At 36.0% G+C, this 11,899-nt stretch overlaps 1 protein-coding gene across 1 annotated transcript; it reads right to left on the reverse strand.

The window, feature by feature from the left end:
* Positions 1 to 3,780: 3,780 nt before the first annotated feature.
* LOC145166430 (kirola-like) lies at positions 3,781 to 4,614 on the reverse strand. Its single transcript, XM_079085407.1, has 2 exons — positions 4,379 to 4,614; positions 3,781 to 4,248 (listed from the first exon to the last, which is right to left on the reverse strand). The coding sequence occupies exons 1-2, from the start codon at positions 4,560 to 4,562 to the stop codon at positions 3,980 to 3,982; spliced, it is 453 nt and encodes a 150-aa protein (XP_078941533.1). The 5' UTR covers positions 4,563 to 4,614; the 3' UTR covers positions 3,781 to 3,979.
* Positions 4,615 to 11,899: the final 7,285 nt, after the last annotated feature.

Genomic DNA, 11,899 nt, shown 5'->3' on the forward strand with positions numbered 1-11,899 from the left:
CTTTAAGGCCATGAGAGCCCCATGCATCTTGTAGAACACCTTTTATGGCTTTTTGAGCCAAAGAGCCCATACATGTGCACCAAGTTTGGAGCTTTACGTGTAAAATGGACATTAGGAGGCCAGATCTATGATTTTGAAGTGTTAGGACCCATTTAAATCGATTGTATAGTAAGGGTCAAGGTTGGGCTTGACGAGTCGTTCTTGGGACTCGGCGAGCCGGAGTGTTTTGACCCCCAAATCCCTTCCGTGGATGGACTAGTTGTTAGGATGGAAAAACCCCCCCTTAGTTGTTTGGACGCGTAAAGGGACATGAGAATCATAGGACTCAGCGAGTGTGTGAACAGACTCAGCGAGTCCAAGGCAATCTCCCAACCTTTGAAGATGAGCTCAACGAGTTGTTCATACAACTCGGCGAGTCATAGACTGGATGTATTCATAGGAAGGAGATGAACTCGACGAGTTCGAGGATGAACTCGACGAGTCGGATGAAGATGGTCCCGATGGATTGGATGAAGGAGAACCCGTCGAGTTCTTGCTAGACTCGACGAGTAAAGTCGGGGTTGGATCGGGTTAGTGGGACACGGACTCGACGAGTTGGTAGAACAACTCGGCGAGTCAAGTCAACCAGATGATTGACTTTGACCAAAGTTGACTTTGACCATGGATTTGACTTGGACGTTGATTGGGTTTGGGTTGACCCTTGTAAGGGTTGCGAGTATGAGTATGAGTATGAGTATGAGTTGATAACTTGGAAGAGCTGTCGTGTAGGGATCGAGGAGTCGGGGAGAGTCGATTTCCGCATCGAGATCAGTGCAGACTCTACGCGACATCGAGGTGAGTTACCTTCCAGTAGCAGTGGGTCTACGGCCACAATGCCAGCCCACTAGTAGGAGATGTACGTTAGATGTTTGTCTTTGTGATATTCATCTAGGTTTGCTGCTACCTGTTATGTTTTATGTGCTAACATGATATGATGTTATGTGATAGTGGTGGTAGTAGGGGGAGATAGTCCCTAAGTTACCGGTCGATAGGACCGAAGGGGTAGATTAGTACCCAGCTATGCTAGATAGATTATGATATTACATGGTAGTAGTGGGGGTGAAATAGTCCCCAGTTACCGGTCGAGAGGACAGAAGGGGTAGGCCAGCACCCAAATATGCTAGACAAGGACACCGGTCGAGAGGACCGATGGGGTAGGCCAGCACCCAGATATGCTAGGCAAGGGCACCGGTCGAGAGGACCGAAGGGGTAGGTTGGGCTCGCAGATACGCCTGGCAGTATGTATGTTATGTGTTTATATGGTATGTGGTATGATGGGGGAACTCACTAAGCTTCGTGCTTACAGTTTTCAGTTTTGTTTCAGGTACCTCTTCAGCGAAGGGGAACGAGCTGGCGCGGTAGCGGCACATCACCCTCACACATGATTCCGCATCGAGTTTTCTGGGATTGTACTCTGATTATTACTATTATCCGATGATATGTTTTTGAGACACGACGTAACAGTTTTATGAATCAATATAATATTAGCAATGTTTGATAAATGATTTCACATGATTACTTAGAAAAAAAAATGAAATTTCTAGCCTTGAAAATTAGGATGTTACAGAATAGCTTACCGAAAAGTCTCCCCAAAAATATCTCATAGATGAGATGTTCATCAATGCTTTAAAGAAGATGAAGGAACTAATGCTAATAAAAGGAAGGAAAGAGAGAAATTATACACTAAGATTTCACTATATATTATAAGAACTAATAAGTATTAACCTTTTGGAAAGTGCCAACAAATAATAAATACTACTTATATTAATTTGTAGGACCAAGGAACCTAAACAAAGTGTCTAACAAAGACAAAAGCACAATTGATGGTTTAGAATTTAGATGATGATGAGGAGGGAGATCGTTTTGAGACAACTTTGGTTGAAGATGAAGATGAAAATGACGACCAATTTAATCCTAAAGATTATTTCTATGATTCAAACACTATAAGTCTTTTGTCATTTGCTTCGTTACTAAATAACTAGTTATTTTATATTTAAATACTATATATGTGTCCTTTTGATACTTTTTGACGCGTATATGACAATGAATTGCGAGTGTATGACTCCTACATAGCTAATGTGTAACATATTAGTGAATGTGCTTAAATAGTCAACTTATATTTTGTATATACATGATGTTATATATTTTTTATATATAATTTTTAGTGTCGTGTGACTCTTATGAGTCGAGTCACGAGTTGACAACTATGGCTACCACCACTTACTACAACCAACGACAACCATAAAAAAACACCAAAACTAGGCCCATGCATTCTCTCTCTCTCCAACGACAACCATCAAAAAGCACCAAAACTAGGCCCAAGCGCGCGCGCACACACACACACACACACACACACTCTCTCTCTCTCTCTCTCTCTCTCTCTCTCTCTCTCTCTCTCAAGTTTATGAGCAAAAGTAGATAAGAAAAAAAAGAGAGTAATTTTAATACTGTAAATTATATTGTAAATGTAAAGAGCACATTAGTGTTTATAGACTACGAGAGTTACTTGGACTACATGTTTATACTAGTTTGACTCCTTAAAGGAGTTTATTATTTGAATAATAACCAACTGGATTCTTCGTTGACTTTCCTATTTGACTTTTATGTTTATACTATTTCAACATCCCCTCACAAGCGAAACGGCAGGAGCAACGTGAAGCTTGTTACATACAGTCTTCAAAACGAGGGACATATAAGCCCTTAGTAAGATTAATATCGGCTAGTTGAGCAACCATAGGAATATAACACACTCGTAAAGTATCAGAAAACACAATGTCACTGATAAAATGAACATCGATCTTAATATGTTTTGTGCGTTGATGAAAAATAGAGCAACTAATTAAGGAGGTGTTTGGCAAATGAGTTTATTAACTTATTAGCTGTCCACATAGTTATAAGCTAAAAAAAATGTTTGGATAGAAATAGTTTATAACAGTAAAAAACCGTTAATAAACAATTTTTTTATAAGTTACTTCACTCTAACTTATTAGCTTATAAGCTAATAAGCAATACACTTTTTTACCAAACACCCTAAGTATATAACACAATGTTATCACACCACAAAATTGTTGGTGGTGGGCAAGAGGGAGGAAGAAAGAGCTCACCAGATAAGATAACCAATGGATTCTTAGTTGACTTTCCTATTTGCCTTTTATGCTTATACTATTTCAACATACTCCTTTATGCTTTCTTCTGATTGGGACGTTTTAGTTCCCATGATTACAAAATGTTAAAGATAAACAGAAAATGGAAAATCTATAGCTAAATCATAAACACGCTCGCAAAATAATGGAAAAAACGACATATTTGCATCAACTGGGCATGAAAAAAAATGAGGGTAGAGAATTCCATCACAAAATGCTTATATCATCATAATTTTACGACAAATTTTATCGACGAAACATCAAGGGCCTTTTGATCACATTTAGCGACAAAATATACATCAATGTTAATTGCAAACAAATTTATTTCCAAATATTTTGATGATTAGCTAGTGATAATAGAAGTGTTGCTTATATTTGTCGTGGCCATCATTTTCATCCCTAAAAGTTACCAACATGGAAATAGGTGCTAGCGGACGTCATTCATAGTAATCAGTCGGTAGATGGCTTGAGAGAGGTCAACTATGGATCTGAGTTTTGCTTAGAGTCATAGCATGTTACTAGTTACTAATAATACCCTTCGCTGTAAAAAAAGAAAAAAAAATTAAACCAATTTCTATAAGTACAGTAGTTTGCTACATAATTAAACTTTAGCATATAAAATTATTACGATTAATTAAAGCAACACCTTTTTTACATAGAACACAACCAATAAACATAAGATAAACAATTAAGATAGCGCATGCAGCATCTGACGCATCCAAAATCAATTATTAAATGCCACCCATATTGATGCGATCTAGATTTTGGTTTATTTAATTCTAGAGATGAGACTTAGATTAATTCTTGAGATGGTGAGTCTCTATGTCTTTGGTGACCTTCTCGTAAAATTCCATAAGCGTATCTGGATCAGGAACATTAGGGTTTAGCTTCTCATACTCCACAGTCCACGTGACAAGGTTATTTGAACCATCTGTGTCTACATGAACATGTATAATAAAGGTCTTATATAATTCCGTGAGATCACCTTCAAGTAGCTTGAAGGTGATTGACTTTTTGCCCTCATCGATTTCCATGATTTGTGTTTTTGAAACACGGTCTTTTCCATCTACAACAAAATATATATCAACCAAAACTTTGATTTCAAGTGTATTTGTGTGGACAAAGAAATTAGTTTACATCATATTTGCAGCTAACAGATCATAAAGAAAGATTTCAGGGGCATATATGTTTTTTACCATGAAAATAGTTCCAGAAAAGCACAGAGCCCACGGTTCCAACTTCACCTTCATGGGTTTGACAATTTTGGATGGTAGTTGGGGTCAAGCTGGGAACTTGATGGGGGTCTGTCTTCCATAACTCGTGAAAAACATCACCGCTTGACTTGATCTTAATCTGAACTGTTCTACTACTTAGCCCCATATCTCTTTAGAACTTGAATGAGAATTACTTGCTCACATCGTTACCAATTATATATAGATGTCCTCCCTTTGATACCCACCCCCTAATAACTATGTTAACAAATATTATCTACTCATAAGATTTTTTTAAAGTACTATTTGATCACGTGATTCATGTTGGTTGAATATGCATGTCTTACTGTTCATGTTTCTACTAAAAAATCGCGAAGACGTAATTATAAATTAATTAACCTTAATGTAGTTATTACAATTAAGGAACTAACTTCAAATGTGAGATTCTTCATGAATATAACTGTCACCCTTTTTTTTTAGATCGTGGGTTTTGAATTCACAGAAGTAGTACTCCCCGTATATGAAAAGTTGCTAATAAAAATCATAAGAAACTCCATAATCCTTGTTAAATTAAAAGGACTCTAGACGTTTTAAAACATCCATAGAAGATAATTACAAAAACAAAAGTTAGGTGATTTTTTTAGTCTAATTCTTCTCTTCGAACCTTATCTTCCTTCTCTTTTCACTTAAAATAATATACGGTTTAAATAATTTTCTTAATTATATGTCAATAAGACATGTCCTCAATTCAAATTGTGGTATCAGTGTGTTGTTTCATGTTTAATGGAATATTTTCATATAATATTATTAGTAGAAGGCTCAGTTAAAAACAATCGTGGGTTTTGGATGAATATTACCGTCATCCCATTTAACTAGTTTATACCTATCTAATTAGTCTTTTGTAACACCCCATAATTTCAAATCTTGTAAAAGTCAATTTTGATCGATGAAAATCAAACATATAAAGTAAAGGTCAAAATTATTTCTTTAATTATCTTAATATAGTTAGAGTAAGGAGTTATAGGTGTAAGGACCTTGTATTCAAAAGTGTAGTGAGTTAAGGAGGGAAAACCTTAGGAACTGAGAACCTTTGCCCGAGCCGCAAACCTCGCAGCTGCAAACCTCGGTTCGCAGCCGCACACTCGGCCGCAAACTTCGGGCCGCAAACCCACTTCTGAGCCGTGAACTGTCCTCGGCCGTGAACCCTCCTTCGGACCGTACACTCCTCCCTATATATATGAGTTTGACTAATTTATTCCTCATTTCTTCACCTCTGGCCGAAATCACACTCTTTTTCTCTCTAGATCTTCAACCGAAAACTCTCAATTCCATCTCAAATATCATCCTTCTTCCCTTAATCTTCAAGGGAACTTGCTTAGGATCTTCAAGTGTTCATCATTCTTTAAGATTGTTGGGCCGTAAACTCAAGAACACCAAGTGTTCTTGGGCCGTGAACACACAGCTGCACATGAACAGCTTGCAGCCTTCAAACTTTGCATCTAACACCCTTATTTGTAAGTTAAACTTACAAATTAGTTCGATTCCCTATCATTCTTATGATTATATTCATTAATAAGTATATATATATATATATATATATATATATATATATATATATATATATATATATATATATATATATATATTATGAATCGTGTTTAGGACTCGTTTTGTTAACGGGACTTCACTTGTGGAGCTAACGTCCTATACCAAATCTTCTATCGAGTCACTCAAATAAGGTGAGTTCATACCCCCATATTTTTCCAAGCTTTTTAAATGTTTTTTGTTTTTTTTTTTTGGGGGGGGGGGGGGGGGGAGGAGGAATACAAGTAAAACACAAGAAATCTTGTGTTTAAAAATGTAATTTTACTTCTTTCGTTATCTTACCGTCAATATGAATTTAAACGTGAAACTTGTTAAAACATGGAAATAAACTTATAAACTATAATAGATATAGTTTATGGATCATATGAACTATTTTACAAAGTCCAGGTTAAAACATGGAAACAAACTTATAAACTATAATAGGTATAGTTTATGGATCATATGAACTATTTTACAAAGTCCAGGTTAAACATGGAAATAAACTTATAAACTATGATAAATATAGTTTATGGAACAAAGGGATCTTTTTACAAAATTACCAGTTATTTATAAAAAGGTTTTTGCATTATTACTTGTAAAGTCGTTAATCTAGTTTGTGAGACGTGTCTTTGTGTACTTACTTAAGTACCAGTGGAAGTCTACATTTATGAACCAGAGTTTCCTGGAGGGAGAGCGTGAGTTTGTGTATAGATCTATATGGGATCGACATCCCTCACCTCTACTGGTAGCTACAGTTGGACCGGCAGGTCTGCGGGTGACAAACGTCATAAACGATATCGACGTTCGATTCACGTCATATCAATCAGTATGGTCATAAAACTCACAAGGAGAAAATAACGATATATTTACGTAGTAATATACTTTTCCTAAAACTTTCCCAAGGGATATTAACTATATGATTACTCAGTATATACAATAAGGTTAGATAAAATAGAAATCTGATCGACAGTGGAATGTGTGACTTTCGCCTCATTTCCCGTTCGTTGTTTAGTTGTGGGCTTATGGCAAATTCACCCATTAAATTGTCTATTCGATCTCGGTTATATACAACTCGTATGTATTAAGTGATCATAGGAGGGTAGTATCGTGGCATCAGGTTTTCAGGGCAAACAAGTCTGCAACCAGTTTAACTTATCAACAAAACTAGATATCATTAATGTAAGTATATTAATTATACTTGTTCTTTTCGATCTTGGAACGATTAAGACTACCAGTCGGTTTTATAGAAAATATAGGATTTTCTATGGTAAACATCGTTATTTTAAAGGTAAACAGTTTTCGATAGAACTTTCTGAACACGATAACAATTATTACTGAAAACAATGTTTTACAATTGAGTAAATGGAACTAGGAACTTATTTACAAAAGGTTTAATACCTATTATCAAACTAGTATAACATAAAGGACCTTTAATGGTTAATTCTATAATTCCTTAGTTTATACATCAGAATTATACATAAATAATATTTGATAGGCAGTGGAATGTGTGACTTCCGCCTCATTTCCTGTTCCTTGTTTGGTTGTGGGCTTAGGGCAGATTCACACATTCAACTGTCCGTTCGATATTAGGTTATATATAGTTAGTATAAACTAAGTGATTATAGAATGAACTATTGTGGTTACCATTCTACTAGAGAATCATTAATGTTAATTATGTGATTACTTGATGAATACATTAGGATTATATATACTAAAGATCCGGTAGACAGTGGAATGTGTGACTTCCGCCTCATTTCCCGTTCCTTGTTTGGTTGTGGGCTTAGGGCAGATTCACACATTCAACTGTCTAATCGATCTGTATTATATATAATTTGTATTCACTAAATGATCACAGAAGGAATAACTACAATCATATTACTTATTAAGAAAATATAGGATTTTCTGGAGGAACAGGCGAACTTTTTCAAAGAACAAAGAGTATACTTTTATAAAAAAATACTTATGAACTCACCAACTTTAATGTTGACACTTTTTCAAACCACTTGTATTCTCAGGAACGTTAGTAGACAGGTACCTCTCAGGTGTTGCGAAGACGGAGCTTTATGTCTTAACTTTTGTTGTACTTTTAATGTATTTCAAGTAATGTTTTGAACACAATGTAAATATTATATTATCAATACGATGGTTGTTGTTACTTTGATTACTATGATGCATGTGTTGTGATACTTAACATGAAGTCATCCACCCCCGGACGTTTCCGTCGTTCCGATTTGGCGGTGTGACATCTTTTGCTTCTGTCTCTTAAAATTTTTATCTCCAGAATATAGGTAGCCTCACCTAGGTCCTTTATAGCGAAATACTTTCCAAGGCAAGACTTAACCTCTTGCAAGGTTGTTTCAAGACTCATGTAAACATCCTCAACCAACTTCCCATTAAGGAAAACGGTTTTGACATCCATCTGCCAAATTTCATAATCATGCAAGGCAGCTATGGCTAACATTATCCTAACATATTTTATCTTAGCCACTGGTCAGAAGGTCTAATCATAGTTAATCCCTGGGGTTTGAGCAAAGAACTTTTCAACCAGTCGTGATTTGAATGTGTGTACATTACCATCCATGTCGGTCTTCTTCTTGAAGATCCATTTGAAACCAACTGTCTTCCGACCAGGTTGTTGATCAACCAAATTCCAAACTTGATTGTCATACATGGACTTGATCTCACTGTCCATTGCCTTTTTCCATTTGGCTTCATCAGGACCAGCCATTTCTTCCTTATAGTTAGCAGGCTCACCCAAATTTACTAATGTACTATTACTGATAAACGTATCACCGTCTGTAGTTATATGGAAACCATATAACTCAGGTGACATGCTAACTCTACTAGAGCGACGGAGAGGTAATAAACTGTCAACTGGTTCAACTAGAATCTCTTCCTCTGGTTGAAACCTAGCGTCTTCAGAGGTTCCTTCATCGTTTGACTCTTGAATCTCTTCAAGATCAATGGTACTCCCACTGTCATCTTTGCATATGAGCTCTCTCTCGCGAAGACTCCTCTTCGTGCTACAATGACCACGTTCTCACTAGGTCTGTAGAAAAAATATCCAAATGACTTTGTGGGTAGCCGATGAAAATACATCTCTCACTTCGAGGTTCAAGCTTGTCGTGAGTCACTCGTCTAACGAAAACTTCACAACCCCAAACCTTGATATGTGCTAACGAGGGAACTTTCCTTGTCCACGTCTCGTGAGGTGTTTTGGAAACCTTCTTTGTTGGGACAAGATTAAGAATATGGGCGGCAATCTCTAAGGCATACCCCCATAATGAAATTGGAAGAGAAGCTCGACTCATCATGGAACGAACCATGTCCACCAAGGTTCGATTGCGCCTCTCAGCCACACCATTAAGTTGTGGTGTCATAGGAGGGGTCAATTGTGAAACTATTCCACATTCCTTGAGGTAGTCATAGAACTCGATACTAAGATACTCTCCGCCTCTATCTAATCGGAGCATCTTTATCTTCCTGCCCAATGGATTCTCGATTTCATGTTTAAACTCTTTAAACTTTCAAAGGTATCCGATTTATGTTTGATTAAGTAAATATAACCATATCTATTATAATCATCTGTAAATGTTACATAAAATCGATTTGTATCCCTTGTGGTGGATCTGAAGGGCCCACACACATCTGTGTGTATGAGGTCCAACATGTTGGATTAGTGTCTAAGTCCATAACTATAATTGGTATGTACTTGACCCGATTGGAATGGTCCATTTGGGTTGCATGACATCGAAACAATTTGGATAGACTTTTTTGAGAAAAAGGATATTTATGATTTGTTAATATATTATAAGTTCTAATATATTAATATGAAATCATATTATTTAATTAGTATTGATCAAGAATTAATTTGGAATTAATTTTGTGATCAAAAGGAGACTAAGTAAATATATGGGGATTGATTATGTAAATCATTCATTCTTATATAAGTGGGCTTATGATCCATAGTTCTTCATGATTGGGTTAAACCCATGGAGTAACCCATGGATACTCCATGGAGGTTTTAACCCATGGAGCATGAAGAATATGGAAAGACATGGGTTACATGGTGTAACCCTAATAGCCACAATATATAAGGACCCCATGACTCAAGAAATTGGCACTAGTATGTGTACACATGAGGGCTAGCCGATTTGAGCATAGGAACCTTTTCTCTCAAGTTATTCCAAGTTGTTGGTGATGTTGTGTGAACCATTTGAGGTGTCACACTTGAGGCACTAGGCTCTTAAGCTCCATGGAATCAAGCTACATGAAAAGGTATGTCTTCTCATTTGTTTATATTACCCAAGTATCAATGATTGTATGCTAGTTAGGGTAATACCTTGGAAAGTTCAAGTTTGCATGTATAATAGAGAAAACATAGATCCAAGGTATTTAGGGTTGCATGTACACCATAGGAGTGTTAGAATGTTCAAAACCCTTCAGTGGTATCAGAGACTAGGCTTGTTTTCAATTAAACTTGATGCTATTTGCTAGAAAAATCATTTTTTTTGGAATCTGCCAGTTCACAACGAGGTGGTAAAATTTACCACGAGGTGGTGACTGTTCAGTGGAAAAAAAAATTAGTTTTTTGGCATGTTTTGGATTAGAATCATTACCACAAAGTGTTTTTGTTCATAAAACTTGATTTTGATGTTATGGTAATGTTTATTCTCATCCAATAAAATGATAATTGTCAATAGATTCATGTTTTGTATTAGTTTAATGGTTAGGCTAATTTCATGAAAATTGTTTGATTTGAATTATCTTGTTCTTATGAGTTGTTTTAGATTAATAGAAAAGTTATGTGATAATATGTTTTCAATCCAAATTAATCTAAAATTTGTTCATAATATTTGTTTTTGTAACTTGTCCTCAAGTTATATGAAAAGTCACATTTATGATTATTAAAACTCATAAGATTTCCATAAGTTATGAAAAATGGAGAGTCTCATAAATGTTTTAAAGTCTTCCATAACTTGTCCTCAAGTTATGGAACTTGAAGAGTTTTTCATTAAAACTACTTTAAACACATAAGTTATGGAATTGAAAAGTGTTTGAATAGTTCAAAACTTGCCCTCAAGTTTTGGAATTTGTAAAGTTTCCCCTCATGTTTACTTTAATTCCAAGTTAAACCCTTAGAATTTTAAAAGTTAAAATTCAACCCTTATACTTTATAGTATTATAAGTTAATAATATATATATGTATAAGAACAGAGTCAGTTTTACCGTTAGTAGGCCTCATTCACGAAGCCGGTCTATAAGGGGGGTATAAGGTTGTTGCCTATAAAATGACAACTTAATGGGTGTCCACTCTCACCCACCGCTTCCTTGACTGGTGGAGGGTCGTTTGCCGAACGGGTAGGACAAGGACTATAATTATCCTTTCATTAAAAGTATTAATGATAAATACTAAGTAACTAAACTCTTATAAATTCCCAATCTTAGTTACTTAGGAAAATGTGAATTTGGTGCTAACCCATGAAATTACACTTTGCACTTTGCTTAAGTCGTTAGTGGAGCGTGTGTGGTTAACCAGCACACCATGGATTTAACAAGGTAGGCAAATGGTAACTTAATGTTTATCATAGTATCGGTGGAGTGCGTGTGGTTAACCGACACATCGATTGAGTGGTAAATATTAAGGGTACCAAGTATATTTGCATGGTTATTCACACCTTGTTTTGTGGTCCTCGGCATCCCAGTCACAAAACCTGAGAGGGCACAATCGAGATTGAAACATGCCATTGAAAAGTTCAATGAATCTCAAAATATCAAGGAGTTTCAAATCCAATTAAAACCTACTAAATTATTTCGTTTTTCATGGTGGAAATTGGTGAATCGTCATTCGCCTACCTTCAAATATTCTATAGCTTGGATTACGGCATCCCTCTTCCAAGTTATAAAATATTGTGTTGGGTC

This window comes from Lactuca virosa, chromosome 3 (genome assembly GCF_052849685.1).
Source record: "Lactuca virosa cultivar CGN04683 chromosome 3, Lactuca_virosa_CGN04683_v6, whole genome shotgun sequence".
Classification (NCBI taxonomy): Eukaryota; Viridiplantae; Streptophyta; class Magnoliopsida; order Asterales; family Asteraceae; genus Lactuca; species Lactuca virosa.